At 39.8% G+C, this 22,394-nt stretch overlaps 1 protein-coding gene across 1 annotated transcript in view; it reads left to right on the top strand.

The window, feature by feature from the left end:
- The window catches only part of HSD11B1 (hydroxysteroid 11-beta dehydrogenase 1), a 53,115-nt gene that overhangs the window by 24,752 nt on the left and 5,969 nt on the right, over positions 1-22,394 (top strand). Inside the window, exon 6 of the mRNA XM_034945951.4 lies at positions 21,789-21,932. Within this exon, the coding sequence (XP_034801842.1) occupies positions 21,789-21,932 (144 nt within the window). The remainder of the gene's footprint in view (positions 1-21,788; positions 21,933-22,394) is intronic.

The following is a 22,394-nucleotide window of genomic DNA, read 5'->3' as shown; positions in this document are numbered from 1 at the left end:
TACGTGTAGGGATAGTAATCCTTCTGGATCAAGGAAAATGCAAGGTATATTTTGAAGTGAAACTGGACATCATAAAAGACTCAGTTGCTTTAAATATTCAAAATGAAAATAGATCAGAAGGAATAAAAGAACCTTGTCAATAACCTTTGAATCAGACTTCTCTTGAGAAGCTCCATAAGTGTCTCCAGTTAACTATTCACTTTTCTCCAAGTAAATCTTCTTAAAAAATCAACTTTCCCTATATATAGATAGTCTTATTCAAATGTATTCCTTTCCTGTTTTACTCATTCGCAGCATTGTTCCATACTGTTTTTTAATGTACGTGTGCAGTCTTTCAGGCACTTTGAGTTGAGTTGACTAGCCGGGGGCAAACATTCATAAGACAGTGCTTTGTGGGAAAACTCAAACCAACAGATGAAGTCACTTGCTGGATCTTAACCTATTTGTCAGTGGAGGTCTGCCTGTGTGGTCTAAATCTATTTCAAAAATTCAACATTATGAAGTGGGGGGAGAAAAACAGGTTTTTCAACTACACATATCAACTAACAGGACTTGGAAGACCTATAATGATGTTTTGCATAGACAAGGATATACAGATGTTAATGTCATCCCCGCCTTCAGTTCTGGCATACCCACTCCTTCCTGAAAGGTGGGCCAATGTTTCAATGTATAGCTGTGCCTCAGGTTATTGGGGGTGGGGGGATCCCAAACTCCAGATTATGAACGGGCCTCAGAACCAGAGTGGAAAGGGGCAATTTATCCCTTGCCACAGTTGTTCTCATTTTTCTAAGAAAAGATGCCTCTTTACCCTTAATCCAATTACCTCAGAAATAATCTTCAGGAACCAGGATTTCTGAGGTGAGTGGAAGTGTTTATCCATGTGAACGTAAGCATTTACATGAGGGATGGGGAGTGGCGACAGCTGCACAGGGTTGAGCTGTGTGTTGGGGGGATGGGTAGAAGTATGCAGAAGTGAGGTATGTGTTTATGTAGACGTGTCATCCATAGGGCCTATAAGAATGCCAAGAAGGAGATCAGAGTAAAATCAGCAACCTGGGCATAAAAATTCCAGAAAATTTATTCTATAAAATATAATCATTGTTGTCTAAATTTAAGAGATCGTGTTTGGGCAACACTGTGAGGATTGAGACAGAATCTGCTAGATTTATCTAGGAATTCAGTTCTGCATCAGCCCCAAAAAGAAAGGAGTGGGGGAGATTTGAAAGGGAGGAAGACTCTTTGATGAAGACAGTGACAATTTAGTGCAGGTTGAGAATAATATAATGCTACCCGTAATCATTGTTGCTTCATGTTCTTTTCTGGAAAGGCTAGGCTGAACTTAGGTAGTCGAGGTTACTTATCCCTGCTAGACCACAGGTTTCATTCAAGTGCACTTGTGGATGGAAATAGCAAGGTTCTACCATCATTTGTATCTTTACGTTTCCTTACCAAGGAGTTTGAGAAGGCTTACAACAAATACATTCTATTTGGAAAAACACAAATAGAAAACTAGGTCTTAAGAAAAGGAGAATATAAATGTGCCCAAATTAGACTCAGTATAGATCCTGTGCTTAAGCTTCAATATTGGCACTTGAATTTCTTAACAATAAGAAAAAGAAAAGAAAAAGGACAAGATCAGTATACAGCCAGCACTCTGCATGCCTGGGTTCTACATCTGTGGATTCAACCAAATGTGGATCAAAAAAAAATGGGGGGAAATAAATTAACAGAGTTCTAATAAGCAAAACTTGAATTTGCTACATGCTGGGTACTATGTTGAATTCACAGAAATGATATAACGCATAGGCACCAAATTAGGTATTATAAGTAATCTAAAGATGATTTAAAGTACACAGGAGGATGTGCATAGGTAATACACAAATACTACATCATTTTATATATGAGGGACTTGAGTATCTATGGATTTGGGTATCCACAGAAGATCCTGGAACCAATCCCCCTTTGAATACTGAGAGATGACTGTACTCAGAGTAGGAAAAATGCATGATTCTTATATTCATTTAATTGTTTATTTTTGTGTATTTTTTAAAGTCTAGGTCTTTATTTGTCATTTTGTCTAAGGTAATTTGGAAATATGTACCAGAAGCCTTAAGAATGTTTCCTTTGGCCAGGCGCAGTGGTTTACGCCTGTAATCCCAGCACTTTGGGAGGCCAAGGCAGACGGATCACGAGGTCAGGCATTTGAGACCAGCCTGGCCAAGATGGCAAAACCCCGTCTCTACCAAAAATACAAAAATTAGCTGGGCGAGGTGGTGGGTGCCTGTAGTCCCAGCTACTTGGGAGGCTGAGGCAGGAGAATCGCTTGAACCTGGGAGGTGGAGGTTGCAGTGAGCCGAGATCGCACCACTGCACTCCAGACTGGGGCAATATAGTGAAACTCCATCTCAAAAAAAAAGAATGTTTCCTTTATTTCACCCAGTCTAAGTGCAAGAATGTATCAAGGAAATAGCTATTAAATTAGTCACAGATTTAGGTACAAAAACATTTGTTGTAGGATTTTTTAAATTGCAAAACATTGGAAGTAACCTAAATGTCTGGCAGTAGGAAAATAACTAGTTGTACTATATATATATATTTATATCTGTATCTGTATCCATAGCTGTATCTATATCTCTGGAAGGACATTTTCCAAAATATTAGCATGATTATATCTAAATTACAGAACAATGAATGATTTTTGTTTTTAGCTTCATATTTTTCTTCATTTTCCAAATTTTCATTGTGTGTGTATGCATGCATGTGTAACTTTTATAATCATAGAAACATTTCAATAAGTTGTTGGGTGTGTTGTTTTTTCCATTGCTTTGTGCCTCTTTTCATAACCTTTTATGAGAAATTCATTTCAGAAATTATTTGCTTCTTGCTGTGCTTCCTTCTTTTAAATATAATCATATACACACACCCTCAATTTCTTCAATGGATTGGTTCCAGGACCTCCCACAGATACCAAAATCCATGGATGCTCAAGTCCCTTGTATGAAATGGCATAGTATCTGCATATAACTTAGGCACATCCTCCTGGATACTTTAAATCCTCTCTAGATGACTTATAATACCTAATACAATGTAAATGCTATGTAAATAGCTGTTATATTGTATTATTTAAGGAATAATGACAAGATTTTAAAAGTGTGTACGTGTTCAATACAGACACAAAATTATTTCCTGAATATTTTTAACCCATGGTTGCTTAAATCCAAAGATGCAAAATCCATGGATACAGAGGGCTGCCTATATTGATTTCCATAAGTAGAAATTTGCTTAAGTACTTCAAGAGGAATGGTCAGGGAGAGAGAGCATAACTTCATGTCTGAGAAGTTTATTCTATAAACAAACTTGAACAAGTGCTTCCCAAATATAGTCATTCATTCATTCATTCAAAAAATATGCATGAAGGTCAACTCTGAGTCAGGCACTATGCCAGATGCCAAGGCTATGGCAGGGAGCAAGAAGGCCAAGGCAAGATACCTGTTGTGCACCCACATTCTAGTGTAAGCCAAGTTGTTACTGTATTGTTTATAGTTGTAAAAACAAACAAACAAACAAAAACTAGAAACAACCTAAGTAGCAACAAACATAAAACAAACACTCTAAGGGATAAAAATTATGTTACAGATCTATTGGAAGGGTTTTTATTTCTTGGTATACAAAATAGTAGTATGTTTTACAACTGCTTGCCTCTGAAAGCTGTTGAAATACAGCATTTTACCCACAGTGATTAGGCTGTGCTCTCCTTAAAGGCAGGCACATTGTTCATTCATCTCTGATTCCCTGGAGCTAACAAATTTTGCAAATAATCAACACATTCTTCTTGAATGAACAAATGATAAAATGGCTTGCTAGTACCTGGATTTCTGGCTTCATGTCTTTCCTTAAACTGTGTTGGAGACTCACAGTCATATTTTCCCTCCATATTTCCTTTCTGTTTCTAGGCCTTCGTGTCAGGGCTTCTTAATAAGGATACTATTGGCCTTTGGTGAGGGACAATTCTTCATTGTGTGGGACTGTCTGATGCATTGTCGAGCATTTTTTAGCATCCTTGGCTCTGAATAATTCAATCTAAAAGCCACTCATAGAGGCCAAGCAAGATAGGCATCTTCACGGGGGAGGAAGGTGGCAGCACAGATTGAAAAACTTGAGCAGGATGGGACAGGTTTGTGTCACAGAGCGGGTTTGGGACATCAGAGACTGAGTGAGATGAGGACGGCATCCTCACATGGGGCAGCAGTGGTGGCCTAGTGTGAAGTTTCAGAGCCTAAGTGGGCCAAGGAGGCTCTTCATGTGGCACCTGGCACAGGGCATCAGAACTAAGGGGAGTGATGAGGGCATCTGCAAGAGGGCCTGCCATGGGCAGCCCGACATAGGGTAAAGAAGGCATTCACCAGGCATTCATGTAGCCTGGAACTGGGGTGTCAGAACCTAGGTGGGATGAAGAGGCCAAATGAAGAATGATCACATACAGGAGCATTAATCACATAAGTAATACATATTGCAGATCTTGGAAGCCCCAGGTTCTCACTATCAATGTTACAAATATGAAAAGGAAGAAAATGAGAATGAATCCTCTAGTGTTGGATTGCAATTGGAAGTGTGGGTATGAATTAATAGTTGTTTAATATACAAGGACAGATATATAAATATAGATGTGTGTCTACATATACATGCATGTATTCACTCACTCTGTCCACTGACAGGACCTGGGAGCACACTTGGTGCCCAGATCTTGTTTTCTAAATATCATTCTCCACTAAAAAAAACCAACAACAACAAACCACCAAGGCTTCTTAGAGAAATGACTGATTCCAGGGCAGTGGCAAGAAATGTACAAGATAAGCCTGAAAATCTTGTTCTGCCAGTAAGTACAGAACTGCTCAAAGGATAATAGGCACACATTACTAGGACACAGAGGCCAACTTTAAAGGGATCCCACTAGCCAAACCTAGAACCATTGGGGCATCAAAACAAATAATAGTAACAGATTATCACCCATTGCAACAATAGGAAATAAGTCCATGAAGTCATAAATAAATGCATGAATAAATAAAACAAGAGAGGGGAAGGATTTTTCATGAAGTGGAAAGAAAGCCAACTGATATGAAATGATGAACTTAGAAAATCACCATTTGGTAACCATAATTGTAATAATTCAGCCAGGAAGCAACAAAGGATGCTAAAAGTAGTGGGTAAAAGTTAAACAAGGAAGACGGTATTTACATAGTCTCAAAGTACTACCCTGTGCAACAACAACCAAAAACACCATAAATGACCTGATTCAAAAATGGGCAAAGGATATATGACCGACCCACAGCTAACATCATACTGAATGGGGAAAAACTGGAAACCTTTCCTCTAATAATTGGAACTAAACAAGGATGCCCACTTTCACCACTCTTATTCAACACAGTACGAGAAGTCCTAGCCAGGGCAATCAGGCAAGAGAAAGAAATAAAAGACATCCAAACTAGAAAACAGGAAGTCAAATTTTCACTCATTCACATGACATGATTTTATAATCAGAAAAGCCTAAACGCTCCACAAAAAAACTCTTATAACTGATAAACAAGTTCAGTAAAGTTGCAGTATACAAAATCAACATACAAAAATCAACAGTGTCCCCATATGCTAACAGTGATCAATCTGAAAAAAAAAAAAAAGCCATTTACAATAGCTACAGAAAAAAAAAAACACCTAGGAATAAATTTAACCAAGGAGGTGAAAGACCTCTACAGGAAAAACTATAAAACACCCATTAAAGAAATGGAAAAGGACACAAACAAATGGAAATATATCCCATGCTCATGGATTAGAATAATTAATGTTGTTAACATGACCATAATACCAAGAGCAATCTATAGATTCAATGCAATTCCTATCAAAATACCAATGACATTTTTCACAGAAGTAGAAAAAAAAACCCTAAAATTTGTAGGGACGAAATAGCCAAAGCAATCCTAAGCAAAAAGAACAAAACTGCAAGTAATACATTACCTGACTTGAAAATATATTAAAGGCTATAGTAACCAAAACAGCATGGTATTGGTAGGAAAATAGACAAAACAATGGACAAGAATAGAGAACCCAGAAATAAACCGATGTATTTACAGCCAAGTGATTTTCAACAAAGGCACCAAGAACATGCATTGGGGAAAGGACAGTCTCTTCAATAAATGGTGCTGGAAAAACTGAATATTCATATGCAGAAGAATGAAACTAGATCTCTATCTCTCACCATATACAAAAATTGATGCCCAACAGATTAAAGACTTAAATGTAAGACCTGAAACTATGAAACCAGAAGAAAATGTAGGGAGAACATTCCATGACATTGGTCTAGGCAAATATTTTATGACTAAGACCCCAAAAGCACAGGCAAAAACAAAAATAGACAAAGAGGACTATATTAAACTAAAAACCTTCAGCATAGAAAAGGAAACAATCAACAGAGTGAAAAGACCACCTGTTTAACGGGAGAAAATATTTGCAAAATATTCATCCGACAAGGACTAATATCCAGAATATACAAGGTACTCAAATAACTCAATAGGAAAAAAAACTATCTGATTTTAAAAATGGGCAAAAGACCTGAACAGACATCTCTCAAAAAAAGACATAGAACATATAAATGGTTAACAAGTATATGAAAAATGCTCAACATCACTAATCATTAAGAAAATGCAAATTAAAACTACTATGAGATATCATCTTATCAAATTGCTATTATCAGAAAGACAAAACATAGCAGATACTATTGTGGATGCAGAGAAAAGGAAACTCTTATATACTGTTAGTGGGAATGTAAATTATTACAGTCACTATAGAAAATAGTTTGGAGATTTCTCAAAAAACTAAAAATAGAACTATCATATGATCCAGCAATCCTATTATTGGGTATTTATCAAAGAGAAAGAAAATTGGCCAGGTGAAATGGATCATGCCTCTAATCCCAGCACTTTGGGAGGCCAAGGTGGACAGATCACTTGAGGTCAGGAGTTAAAGACCAGCCTGGCCAACATGGTGAAACCCCACCTCTACTAAAAATACAAAAATTAGCCAGGCTTGGTGGCCTATGCCTGTAATCCCAGCTACTTGGGATTATAGCTACTTGGGAGGCTGAGACAGGAGAATCACTTGAACCCAGGAGGCAGAGGTTGCAGTGAGCCAAGATCGCACCACTGCACTCCAGCCTGGGAGACAGGGTTAGACTCCATCTCAAAAAAAAAAAAAAAAAAAAAGGAAATCAATATATCAAAGAGATATATGCAACTCCAGTCATTTGCAGTAATGTGGATGGAACTGAAAGTCATTATGCTAAATGAAATAAGTCAGACACAGAAAAACAAACACTGCATGTACTCACTCATATGAGGGAACTAAAAAGGTTTATCTCATGAAGGTAGAGAGTAGAATGATAGTTTACAGAGACTGGGAAGAATGTCAGCGTGTGGGCAGGAGGGTGAAGAGGGGTTGGCTACTGATTACAAATATGCAGTTAGAAGGAATAATTTCTAATGTTCGATAGTAGAGTGACTATAGTTAGTAACTATGTATTGTACATTTCAAAATAAGTGAGGATTTGAAATGTTCTCAACACAGAAATAATAAATGCTTGTGATGATGGATATCCTAAATACCCTTACTTGATCATTACATATTCTATGGATGTAACAGAATATCACATACTACCCATAACTATATACAAATATTACGTATCAACTTAAATTTTTTTAAAAATTTAATAGGCAAAGGACTTGAATAAACATTTTACCAAAGAAGACAAACAAGTGGCCAGTGAGCACATGAAGAGATGCTAAACATCATTAATCATTAGGGAAATGCAAATTGAAACTACAATGAGATACCACCTCACAGCACTAGGATGGCTACTATCCCCCACACCCCCAAAAAACAGAAATAGCAAGTATTGGTGAGAATGTGGGGAAATTGGAATGCTGTGTACTGTTGACGGGAATGTAAAATGGTACAGTCACTATGAAAAACAGTATGGCAGTACCTCAGAAAATTTAAAATAGAATTATCATGTGATCCAGCCATTCTATTTCTGGGTATATACACAGAAGAATTGAAAGCAGGAGGCCGGGTGCGGTGGCTCATGCCTGTAATCCCAAGGTGGGCAGATTACCTGAGGTCAGGAGTTTGAGACCAGCCTGGCCAATATGGTGAAACCCTGTCTCTACTAAAAATACAAAAATTAGCTGGGCATGGTGGCAGGTGCCTGTAATCCCAGCTTCTCAGGAGGCTGAGACAGGAGAATCACTTGAACCCAGGAGGCGGAGGTTGCAGTGAGCCAAGATCATGCCACTGCACTCCAGGCTGGGTGACACAGTGAGACTCCACCTCAAAAAAAAAAAAAAAAAGGAAAGAAAAGGAAAGAAAGCAGGGTCTCAAAGAGCTACTTGTATATCCATGTTCACAGGAACAGTATTTGTAATAGCAAAAACACTGTATGTTTCACTGTTAGCAACCCAAGTGTCTATCAGTAGATGAATGGATAAGCAAAATGTAGTACGTATATACAATGGAATATTATTCAATCTTTAAAAGGAAAGAAATTCTGACACATGCTACAACATGGCTGGACCTTGAGGACATCATGCAAAGGGAAATAAGCCAGCCACAGAAAGAGAATGAACCCTCTGGTATTGGTTTGCAATTGGAGGAAACTGTATGATTCCACTTACGTGAAGTTCTTAGAGTGGTGAAAGTTATACAAAGTTGAAAGTAGAAGGGTGGTTGCCAGGGGCTGGGAAAGGAGAGAATGTGGAGTTATTGTTTAATGGGTATAGTTAGTTTTGCTACATGAAAAGAGTTCTGGAGATGGATGGTGGTGATGGTTGCACAGTAATATGAATGTACTGAATGCCCCCGAACTGTCCTCTTAAAAATGGTTAAGATAGGCCCCGGCGTGTGATGTTCCTCTCCCAGTGTCCATGTATTCTCATTGTTCAACTCCCACTTATGAGTGAGAACATGCAGTGTTTGGTTTTCTGTCCTTGTGATGGTTTGCTGAGAATGATGGTTTCCAGCTTCATCCAAGTCCCTGCAAAGGACATGAACTCATCCTTTTTTATGGCTTCATAGTATTCCATGGTGTATATGTGCCACATTTGCTTAATCCACTCTATCATTGATGGACATTTGAATTGGTTCCAAGTCTTTCCTATTGTGAATAGTGCCACAATAAACATATGTGTGCATGTGTCTTTATAGCATGATTTATAATCCTTTGGGTATATCCCCAGTAATGGGATTGCTGGGTCAAATGGTATTTCTAGTTCTAGATTGGCTGGGGGAAGGACAGCATTAGCAGAAATACCTAATGTAAATGATGAGTTAATGGATGCAGCAAACCAACATGGCACATGTGTACCTATGTAACAAACCTGCATGTCATGCACATGTACCCCAGAACTTAAAGTATAATTTAAAAAATGGTTAAGATAGTTTTTTTTAGGTACCACCCAAAAAACAAACTTACTGATTATGACAGGGAAAAGAGTAATTTTACAGAAGAGAAACCTGATAGACGGCACCTGATTCAAATGATCATGGTTTATTAACATCACCAGTAATGGAATAAATTGAAAACATGTATCATTTGATGGGGTGCAACGTGAAGAACAAAAGTTACTTTTGTGAACCTGCCAAAATGCATAACCTGAATCAAATCATGAGGAAACACCGGATAAATCCAAACTGAGGGACATCCATCAATAGCGCGCTGGTAAATGTTTAACAACAAGCTATCCAGAAAGGAAGAATCAAAAGCCCTGATTTGTAGCCTTTGCATGTAATCAACACTCCCATGATGACCATATCCACATGACATTCTCTTGCTTGCAAAATTTATAAACATTTAACCATCAGCTCTCACAATCTAGTATGAGCCAGCTTCGGCATATCAGCTTGTACAAAATAACTGGCTGTACTCTCCAACAGTGCCAAGGTCATGAAAATAAAGGAAAGACTGCAGAATCATTGCAGAGCAAAGGCAACTGAAGAGTCATGACAATTAAATGCCAACACATGATCCTCAATTGGATCCTTTTGCTATAAAGGATATTATTGGCACACATGACAAAATTTGAATAGGGTCTGTGGATTAGATAACATGGATATGTCAGTATTACTGTACTGGGTTGAATAGTGGCCCCAAAAAAGATATATCTACATCCTACCTGCCTGAACCTGTGAATGCAACCTTATTTGGACAAAGGGTCCTTGGAGATGTAGTTAAGTTAAGGATCTTGTGATGAGATCATCCTGGATTAGCCAAGTGGGCTCTTAATCCACTGCCAAATGTCCTTATAGAGTCAGGGGAAGAGAAGACACAGACAGAGAGAAGAAAAAGCCATGTAAAGATGGAAAGTAGAGATTGTGATGTAGCCACAAGGAATGCCGGCAGCCACTAGAAGCTGGAAGAGGCAAGGAAGCACTCTCCCTCAGAGTCTTTGAGGGGAATGCGGCCCTGCCAACACATTGATTTCAGACTTCTTGACTCCAGCACTGTGAGAGAATAAATTTCTGTTGTCTTAAGCCACCCAGTTTGTGGTAATTTGTTATGACAGCCCTAGGAAACTAATAAATTCCCTCATTTTGATGACTGTATTGTGATTATGTAGGACAGTGTCCCTCTGTGTAAGAAATGAACACTAAGTATTTGGGGGAGATGGGACATGAGGTCAGCAATGACCTCAATTACAGCTATTACCCTCAAATGGCTCAGCAGAAAAAAAAATAGGTTGTGTGTACTATTCTTGCAACTTTTCTTTAAGTTTGAAATTATTTCAAAAGCAAAAAAAAAAAAAATCCCCATCCTGGGAGTCTAGTGACTTGGAGGACATATGAAAGTGAATTCTGTGGGGCTTTTTCTGGGTTCTTCAGAGATCCCCTGCAGGAGACACCACTGCTGCCGCCCATTCCCCCTGCAGTTCCCTTTGTGTGAGCAATGCCTTCTCTAGCTCATTATTTTCAGTTCAGCTTTCTTCTCAGTTCCTAGGCTTCAATCAGCCCAGCCCACTTGGCCCAGTCTACCCAACCATCCCTGGGCAGGTGACTCCTGGGCAGCCCCCATCCACAGGATCCACACTGGGCCTCTGGGAAGCCAATCCTTGGACTACATGGTTGATCCCACAATGCACTCAGCTTTGTTCTCAAGCAAGGGCACTTCCAGCCCTCCCTGTTGCCTTTAGACTTTAGATGTGAGTCAAATTCCAGTCCCTGAACTCCAGGGGACATATTAAAAGTTCTCCAAATAATGCTATTGAGGCCCCTCTCATATGGCTTAAGCGGAAAGGGATGAAACTGCCCTGAGCGTCGGTGGATATAGTCACAGGACATTGACAACTATCTCTTATCCAAGGGTGATTTAGGCTAGGCAAGGGGGTTTAGGCAATGCAGGCAGAACTGGTTTGGGCCCACCCTTCAACTGTGGATGTTCTTCAAATCTATTCTTTTATTCTTGCCTTAGAAGATGTGCTGATACTCTGAGACTTTAGGAAGAACTCCATTTCATATCCTGTCAACAGGCCCCATACCTGCATAGAAATATTCTTGCCAAAGTCACCTTGTGAAATTTAGTAAAAGTTTTATCTTATTTATCTCTGTTACATTTTTGTGCTGTTTCAACACCAAACGCTCTTTCCTAGTGATCAGCCAAAACTTTGCCCTGGGTTTTCTCTGGCCACCTTAACTCTCCCCGCTCAGTCTCTTAGGTTTCTTGGCAATTCTCCAACCTTAATTGTTGGTTTCCTGAGGATTTTTCTATCCTAAACCCTCTTCTCTTTTCACTCAACACACTTTCCCTGGATAAATCCATTCATTCCATTGCTTCAAGAATCACTGGATTGTGGGATGTCTCAATACTTATGATGACACCTCAGGTCTTCTGGGGTATGGAGAAGATAGGTGGATTTATCTTGAGAGCCCAACTCAATCCAAACAACTAAACAGTTTAGACCATGAGGGTCTCAACTGAGGAAGGATTTTTAGGAAGAGCTGGGAAAAATGGGGGGCAGGATCCCAGATGACTCTCTGGCCTTGAAGCCATTTAGGCCTGATGCACCTCAAATTTGGGCTCATTCATTTGCCTGGGGTTGCTCTAAAAGTGTGAAGGCAGGCAGGAATGAAGTTTTTCAATCCTTGTGCACTCCCTTCTGAGCAATCAATTAAAGCACTCTAAAATCCACCTTTGAATTGGTAATCATTTCAAAATCTCAGCAAGGCAGTTAGGGATGGAGGGTAGAGAGGGGATGAATGAAAGCATGTAGGCCTCCTTTTGACCTCTTCTACTCAGCTAATAAGCCTCAGTGCATGGCTTCTTTGCCAGTTCTCTGGCTCTTGCTGTTTCTACAGTGGCTGAGTCCCAGCATTTCTGGGACAGAGCTAATTACAAACATTCTGTCCCACCTATCATCATGTCTGCCTTCATCCTTCTAAGACTCTGTGTCCCATATTTTGCTTCAGAAAATATAGTCACCATAGCTCTGTTTCTTTGTGTTCTAAAACTTCCCAGAAAGCTAGCTGCCATCTTTCTCTTCTGCTATCATGGACCCACCCTCCCACATAAGCCAAAACTTAACCTTGGGTAGAAACACTCAGGCTTCCGACCCCCTCAATTCCACGACTGCTTCATGCATATTAGAACAGTATATTTATTTACTTACTAATTTTGTTGAGCACATACACTGGCACATTTTTTTAAAAAAACTGGCAGTCTAACAAGTGGATCTCATAGGGTGCAATCAGAAAACAAGTTGATTCTTTCCTCCCCCTGCCTGTTCAAACCTGTTCTGTGCGCAGGTCCTCCCTGAGCCTGGACATGAGCTAGGGCAGATGGCAACACTTTTCTGGTTACTCCAGGTTAATAAAAAATCCTATGGCTGCCTCTACTCCACAGAACAGTCTCATTTCCAAATAGGTAAGATGTCTAGTCATGTGCAATTTAACTTTAACCAAAGCTTCTCCCCTTGCTAAGCTGGAACCTGCTGTTGGTAGGAAATGTGTTTGTTCTTTCCTCTCTTTCCCCACCTCCTCCCCACTCCCTGACCCCCTCTAGCCTGTCTTGGGTTAAAGGAAAAGGGAGAATGCAGGGAAGAGGATAAGAAGTAGGAAGGGTCTTATTTGGCTGGCACCCAGCTAATATATTGGTCTTCTCTTGACATTCAGAACTCATGCTCTCTGACCATTTGGTGGATGATCAAATCTGACTCTTGCATTGCATGCTTTTGTGGATTCTTTGGAGGCCCTTTCTGGAATACTAGTTATTCTTCTTGTGGTTTGGGCAGCAGTTGCTTATGTTATTTCCTTTGGGCCCTGGGAATACAGTGGGAATACAAGAGAATACACTCACCACTTCAGGCTGTCCTTTTGGGCAGAATTGGAAATGGCTCCAGAAGAGAAGGGATGAGTCCTGGGACAAGGCCCACAGGGTGGTGAGCAGAGTGTGGGCTGGATTTCAGGTCCACCTACAAGGGAGAGTTTCCATAGGTGTGACACAATTTGGGCTATGCAATGGCTTTGCCCATAGCCATGGCCTCTCAGATTGAGTCAGACCCCAGTCCTCCTTGTTGCTCATCAAACTCTTTGGGATGAGCTCTCTGAGGTCTCTTTGAAGTCACTCTCACAAAGACTGACGTGAGGAAAATCCCCCACCCCTTCTTTTTGGAAGGTCAATGAGACATTGCTAATTTCTTCTCCCTAACTCCTATCTTCTCTGGCCTTCCAGTGTCAGCCCCTTTATTTCCTTGGGATGTTTGTTTGTGTTTTCATGTTCCCTGTAAGTGCACAGGTGGTCTGGAACCTCCCTTCAGAACGTGGAAGCCTTTGCCAATTACTGTGATGTTCTCAGCCTTTGAACCTCAGCTGAAATGAAAGCAGAAAAAGTCAAATTTTAACATCCTGTTACATGTTGTTTACTCCACTTTGACCAGGCCTTTTGACTCATGGAATCTTTTTTAAAAAATAAAAATCTAGATTTTTAGAGGGATTTTGCCCTTTTCAGCTTTCTGAAACTTCTAAATATGGTTTACATAGAGCAGAACATAGGGGTTTCCTCACACAAGCTAATTAGCATTATGTGGAAAAATGTTTAAGAACACACTTGTGAATAGAAATAGGCTTTAATTAAATGCACCAATGTTGTTTGAGAATGGAAGATTTTTCTCTCTTCTCTTCATTTTTTTTCTGCTTTTTTATTTTTAATATATGTTCCAGCTTTCCTTTAGTGGGCCTAGACTGGTTCACAATCCTTATCTGCAATTCCAAAATCCAAAAAGCTATGGGAAAAAAATGGAAACAATAATAAAACTCCAAAAACTAAGGATTTTCTTTTCATAATTAAATCTACCTAATGAATTTAACCTGAACTGAAGTGAGGCTACGTAAATCCTTTCTTTATCTCAGTATGAACTTTCCAATATTTTAGTGCAGAAATAATACATGCTGTCTTACAGGCTGCCTCCTCCAACCCTACTGGAGATGCGATGTAATACCTATTAATGCCCATACCACCATCGAAAATCCAAAAACAAATTAAAATTCCATAATACATCTGGCTCTAAGAGTTTTGGATAAGTGTTTTTAAGTCTGTACTTTTGTAAAAGAAAAAATACAATAAACTTTGCTATCATTTTCCTTGTCTGACTAGCTTCTCACTGCCTATCTAACTCCTGCCTCTAATTTTTGTACAAGCCATTCTTCCACCTCCCTGGTCCTTCATGTACTTCCTTTCATCAAGCAGAATTTACAACCTACCTCCTCCAGGTGGAGTTTCCTGATAGTCCAATATCATTCTTTACCTAAACATCCAGTTTGGATTTGAAATACATGTTTTCCTTAGTCATGCCAGTTTGGGTTTTAAAGAGACTTAATTCATAATTCAGTGACTGCTCACCCAGCTGTCATTGTGGGACTTTAGCCTCTTCCAAAGACCTCTCCCCATTTCTTTCAGGAGTTCCTACATGATGTTCAACAAGCTTAGGCCACCATGCCTTTCCTACCCCACACTCATTCTCAAAACCCACTATGAATATCATTTATGGATAAAGCCACTCTTTCCTACTGAACAGTTTAGCACAGTCCTCTACTCCATAAACAGACTAGAAGAATTGGGGGCAGAGCTCAAATCTGCAGGTTAATGGTCCTTATTTGCACATGGTCCTTACGTGCATTGAATTTGAGTACTGGCTTAAACATTTACAGATCAATAGCAGGTCACAAAATCTGAGAGATGTCAACAACAGCTGTAGCCATATGTTATTATGTTACAGTGCACCTCATGCATAGTCTTCATAATAAAGGCTAATCGTTTTTCAGTAGTCTTTGTCCAACCTTATATGCTTGCATAATAGTTCATTTTTTTCACCAATTAAAAGCAGGTGGATCACGAGGTCAAGAGATCAAGACCATCCTGGCCAACACAGTAAAGCCCCGTCTCTACTAAAAACACAAAAATTAGCCAGGCATAGTGGCACATGCCTGTAGTCCCAGCTACTCAGGAGGCTGAGGCAGGAGAATCACTTGAACCCGGGAGGCGTAGGTTGCAGTGAGCCAAGATCGCACCACTGCACTCCAACCTGGCAACAGAATGAGACTCCGTAAAAAAAAAAAAAAAAAAAAAAAACCAAAAATATTTTTTAGGCTTGGCACGGTGGCTCATGCCTGTAATCCCAGTATTTTGGGAGGCCAAGGCAGGAGGATCACTTGATGCCAGGGATTTTAGGCCAGCCTGTGCAACATAGTGAGACGTTGTCTCTACAAAAAATTAAAAATAAATTAGCCAAGCACAGTGGCATGCATCTGTAATCCCAGCAACTCAGGAGGCTGGGGTGGGAGGATGAGCTATGATCTCACCACTGTGCTTTAGCACTTCAGCCTGGGTGGGTGACAGAGTGAGACCCTGTTTCTAACAACAACAACAAAGAACTTTTTTAAACCATACATGCATCCATGTCATGAATTTTTCAGGTGGTCTTCTGACATGTCTGGCTCCTTCACTACTTCTCTCCTTTCTTCTGCTTTCACTTTCTCTCTTCTCTTACCTCCTTCTCCTACAAAACCATTTAGGATTCTTCTATGTACCTTGAGCATAACCTGAGGCATAACTAAGGATAGGCAATGTGATGCATGAGCTCCATAAGTGGTATAAAAATAACTGCTCTAGGAATTCAGACTATGGCTTCGCAGGATATCTTGCTTCTGTATCTCTGCTGCCACCTAGACAAACACATTAAATGTCATAGTCAATATCTTTATTGTCATCTAGGGGTGTGTAGTGGGCTGAATGGTGGTCCTCCCCCAAAAGATATATCCACCTAGATCCTGTGAAAGTGACCTTAAGTGGACACATAGAAAGTCCTTGAGGATGTAACTAAGATCTCAAGATGAAATCATTCCCGATTATCTGAGAGGCCCTGAATCCAATGACAAGTAACCTTATAAGAAGAGTAAAAGACACAGACAGAAGAGAAGAAAGTGATGTGAAGATGGAGGCAGAGACTGGAGTTGCCAGCACAACTCAGCTCCAACTGCCAGCAGACATTAGAAGCTAGAAGAGAAAAAAGAAGGATTCCCTGCTATAGCTTTTGGGGGGAGCATGGCTGTGCTGATAACTTGGTTTTGGACTTCTGGATTCCAGTTCTGTAAGAGAACACATTTCTGTAGTCTTACGCTACCAAGTTTGTGGTAATTTGTTATGGCAGCCCAGGGAAATGAATACAAAGGGACTAGGAGTGACTAGCCCTGTTTATTTATGGGTATCCTCATCTGTCAACTTAGAAGTGAAAATAATACTGCTATTCATAAATTTTGCCTATTTTGGACTCGACTATCAAAAGAGAGAGAATCCTCACCAATGCAGGAAGAACTGGATTTAACACATGGCTCCTGGAAAACACTCATATAAAGAACAGTGCCTTCTGTAGAGGAAGTACCACCTAGTGTTCAAGAGTGTGGGCCACTAGAGTCAAATTTGAATCCTGGTTTGAATCCTGCTTCTCCCACTCATTAACCTTGAAACTTTGAGCATTTATCCTTTAGACTCTACACTGGCACATAAGAGCTAAATAAATGTTAGTTCCTATTTAGCTCAATTTCAGAGGTTATTGTGTTTGCTCCATATGCTTGCTTATTTTTGCAGAATACTTGTCTCCGCTTACTTATCCCTCTCCATGGCTGAAATGGCTACCCCAGTCCCAACCTTACATGACCTTTTCATTCAAAATCCAACAGCAGCAATCAGAATCTTTTGGTCACTTATTTCAATTTATTGAAAGAGAGACCACGATGTGTGTTCAAGCCAGTGTGCATATTCATGATAACTGGGCCAACCTTCCATGGCTAGAAAGATAAAGGCTCTTTGAAGGGGATGAGGGCAGGAAGTCCATGGCAAGCATTTCTAGTACACTGTAGCTTTTCACATTTTATATATTCCAACCTTTTTATGTCTTCCTTCATAGTATATGCCTCCAATTTCATGCTTTAAAAAGTATCTCTAACTTTGAGATTAGAAATTCACCAATAGCTTATTTTAGTTTTTTACTTTCCACATATACTCTGTGATCTAATTTGAATTTGTTTATTAGAATGGCACTTTTTTCTCCAAGTAACTAGCTATTTGTCCCAACATGATTTTTTGAATAGCTCATACTTTTCTCACCAATTTGAATACTAATACTGCTAACAATAATAGCATTTTCTGAATGCTTTCTATGTGCCAGAGTTTGTGCTAAGTATATTACATGGGTTACTTCAGCTTGGTTATATTATTATCCACATATTACAGCTAAGAATTAGCATACTTGGGATTCACACCTGGGTCATCTGACTCTAGAGCTCATACTTTTAATTATTATGCTATTCTGATAAGTAATGTGGATCTATTTTTGTCTCAAACAATAAGGAAAATTATTGACATAACTGGAAGTCCAGATGTAGGGCGGGCTTCACAGTTGACTTGGCTGAAGCTCAGTGTCCCCGTGATTCTCTTGGCTCTGCTCTCTTCCATGTGTGGCTTCATCCTCAGGCTGACAATGAGATAGCTGCAGCAATTCCAGCCCCCATATCAATGCACAAAAATGTGTCGGAAGAAAAAGAGGATTGCTGCTCTCAGAAACTCTTCCAGAAAAACAATAACTTTTTGAGACACTCCAACAAAATTTTCTTCAAATCTCATTGGTCCAAAATGAGCCACATGGCCATTCCTGTATCAATCATGAGTAAGAAGAATGGGATAAAATAGATGACATAAGCTCATACCTGCAGTTAGGAATGATGTCAGCTTTCTTTTGGCACATGGGCTGCATAGAAGTGAGGATAACTATCAATAAGAAGTAAGTTCAGCTCTCAGATACAGAAAACCTAAAATAATAGTGGATTCAATAAGTTAGAATTTAGGCCAGGCACAGTGGCTCATGCCTGTAATCCCAACATTTTGGGAGGCCGAGGCAGGTGGATCACTTGAGATCAGGAGTTCAAGACCAGCCTGGCCAACATGGTGAAACCCTGTTTCTACTAAAAATACAAAAATTAGCCAGGTTTGGTAGCTCACACCTGTAATCCCAGCTACTCGGGAGGTTGAGGCAGAAGAATCACTAGAACTTGGGAGGCAAAAGTTGCAGTGAGCAGAGATCATGCCATTGCACTCCAGCCTGGGCAACAGAGCAAGACTCTGCCTCAGAAAACACACACACACACACAAGTAAGTTAAAATTTAAATCAGGTCTGAAGGTAGGCAGTATAGGGCCAGTATAGTATGGCAGGTCCATGGTCACCCAGGTTCCTTCCTTCTATCTAAACTATCTAAATGTTTTGCCATCCTCAACACGTGGCTTCTACCTCATGGTCCAAGATAGGTCTGGAGCCATAGCCATTACATCCACCTTCAGACACCAAGAAGGACAAAGGATTGGGAAGGAGAGACTGGCTTCTCCCTTTAAGGATGTGTCCCAACATTGAAACCAAAACTAAAGATACAATAAAAAAGAGAAAACCACAGGCCAATATCCCTGATGAACACAGATGCAAAAATCCTCAACAAAATACTAGCAAACAGAGCTCAACAACATTTTAAAGGATCATTCATTATGATCAAGTAGGATTCATCTTCAAGATGCAAGGATGGTTCAACATAAGCAAATCAATAAATGTGATACATCACATCAACAGAATCAAAGACAAAAATATATGATCATTTCAGTAGATGATGAAAAAGCATTTGGTAAAATGCAATATCCCTTCATGATAAAAACCCTCAACAAATTGGGTATAGAAGGGATATACCTCAACATGATAAAGGCCATACATGGCAAACCTATAGCTAATTTCTTACTGAACTGGGCAAAATTGAAAGCCTTTCCACCAAGATTTGGACCAAGACAATGATGCCAACTTCCACCACTTTTATTCAACGTAGTACTGGAAGTTCTAGCCAGAGCAATTAGACAAGAGAAAGAAATAAAGGATATCCCAGTTGAAAAGAAAGAAGTCAAAAACCTCACTGCAACTTAAAAAAGAGAGATTCCTTCTTCTCAGGTAATAGTTTAGGGCTGCTTTTGGTGGACTTACATGACGTCTTCAAGAATCCAAGGTCATTCCACATTTCTGTTCTACTATAATTAACATTAGCTTTTCCTAAAGTTCACAAACTGACTGCTACAATTCTAGCCATCATATCTGAGGTTCCTTAGGAGGAAAGGAGAAGGGCAAAATGTAAAAGTTGCATGCCACCTGAATCCATCTAATTTATTGGAAATCAATATCTTTCCTAGAAACCTCATCTGTTAGATTTCTCATTGACCAGAACTATTACATTGCATGGCCTATTACGGCAAGAAAATCTCAGGGAGATGAGCATTTTAAAATGATTACGTTGCTGTCCTGAACAAAATCAGACTCTATTATTAAAGAAGGAGGAATGGATATTGGGTAGATAACACTATTTACTATCATTTTCCATCTAGAATATTTTTTGCTATATGACATAAAACAAAGAGTTAATTTTTTCCAATAAGTTAACCACCTTTCTCAGCATCTTTATTAAATAACCCATCCTTTCTTCATTGGTTTGACATACAACATATTATATTTGAAACATATAGAAATTCCAATTCCGATAACTGCAAGAGTGGCACCCGAAAGACCATCCTTCCCCAGATTACAACTATAAGCTTTTGACAACATATCGACGACAACCATTGAAAGCACTGGAGATTAACCAAGAGCAGATAGAAAATGGAGGGTTATTGACACTTGGAAGAAGGAAATGACAGTAGGCGAGTTTCTCAATTGTATAGCTTTATGCCTAAGGGCAACCACAATCAGTGCCATATCTGGGATAGAAACCTGCCATCTTGCCAACATGAATAGCTAGAAGGAAGAGGTTGGGGTTACCGTAATAGCTGGAATGCAAAGGGGTTATGCTGGAAAGGAGAGTCACAGTGGAGAAACACTGAATCCTATACATAAGCTCTGTCCAAATCTCTAGTTGTTCTCTGAATAATGCATGGGCAATGCAGAAACGAAGCAGCCAAGTTAAGATTCAAATAATTGAACAGAGATTGCAGCTGATACTTATTACAAGAGACAGAGTTTCACCCAAGTTAACTGGCCACTTAAAAAAAAAAAATCAACACTTTTTGGAGGAATGTGACAGAATCCAGGTACCCTGCAATGTATCATTCACAATATCCAGGATACAATACAAAATTAACACCCATACAAGAATAGTAAATATGACCCATACTTAGGAGGAAAGGAAATCAATAAAGATCAATCTTAAAATTACCCAAATTCTGGAATTAGCAGACAATGGATTTTAAAGTAGTTGCTATAACAATGCTCGGTAAAGACTATAGGGTCTCAGGTCACTTCTACTCTCCCCTCCTAAAAAGGGTATTAATAATAGTTTATCCTATTAGGCATATGTCCACATATCCTCCAAACAACTTGAGTGAGAATTAACCAGTCTGGTGAACATTTTTTTTAAAAAGCGGCTTTGGGTAGAAAAGCAAAGACAGGATTCTGTTTTTTGTTTTTTTGAGATGGAGTCTCTCTCTGTCACCCAAGCTGCAGTGCGGTGGCGCGATCTCAGCTCACTGCAACTTCCGCCTCCCAAATTCAAGCGATTCACCTGCCTCAGCGTCCCGAGTAGCTAGGACTACAGGCATGTGCCCAGCTAATGTTTGTATTTTTAGTAGAGATGGGGTTTCATCATGTTAGTCAGGCTGGTCTCGAACTCCTGACTTCAAGTGATCTGCCCACCTCGGCCTCCCAAAGTGCTGAGATTATAGGTGTGAGCCACCACACCTGGCCAGGACAGGCAGTTTTTTAATCCCTTTGTAAGGAAAGTAAAACATACCCTTTCCATGGCCAACAGGTCACCAAGTTGGCAGAGATAACTAGTCAAACTCTTGGATCCCCAGCACTTGGTTCAGAGATGCAAGAGTTAGCAGCTGTGGAATTACATGGCTCTTTTGTAGCCCAGCTTGTTTATCACCCTTACTAAAACCCTAAACAGTCCCTCTTCAATGAAGACTGTCCTGCAGCCCAATCCCACCCTATGCCTTTGATACCTTAATGTTTTCAAAATTCAACACAGCAGTATAACTTCCATGGGGAATATAGAGAAACTAAGACTCAAAGGGGTAAAAGGACACCATAGGAGTTACAAAGCCTACTACAGATAAAGATCAGCTCTGTAAGAAGCTGAAATGGGCAGCCTTATTAACCCATTTCTTTAATCTATCATTCAGGGAAAGTGGCTTATCCAATGGTTGCTGCCTATTCTGCAAGCAAGTTTGCTTTGGATGGGTTCTTCTCCTCCATCAGAAAGGAATATTCAGTGTCCAAGGTCAATGTATCAATCACTCTCTGTGTTCTTGGCCTCATAGACACAGGTAAGGTCAATACTTTGTGTTTTTTTTAATTATTACACTTTAAGTTCTAGGGTACATGTGCAGAACATGCAGGTTTGTTACATATGTATGCATGTGCCATGTTGGTGTGCTGCACCCATTAACTCGTCACTTACATTAGGTATATCTCCTAATGCTATCCCTCCCCCTTTCCCCCACCCAACAGGCCCAGTGTGTGATGTCCCCCTTCCTGTGTCCAAGTGTTCTCATTGTTCAATTCCCACCTATGAGTGAGAACATGCGATGTTTGGTTTTTTAATACTCTGAATAATGACCTGCAGATGAACTGTCTGCCTTACCATTGTGGATAAACAAGGGTGCTGAACTCCCTGACCTCATGTGTAATGCACTAAAAACAAACCAGTGCAGAAAGCACTAGCTCTCTCATTTAAAGGCATTTCTGTCACTAGTGGAGGCTCTGGCTACTCTTTGACTCTCCTTTCC

The sequence above is a fragment of the Pan paniscus genome, chromosome 1 (assembly GCF_029289425.2).
Source record: "Pan paniscus chromosome 1, NHGRI_mPanPan1-v2.0_pri, whole genome shotgun sequence".
NCBI lineage: Eukaryota > Metazoa > Chordata > Mammalia > Primates > Hominidae > Pan > Pan paniscus.
This window is presented reverse-complemented; position numbering and strand designations above follow the sequence as displayed.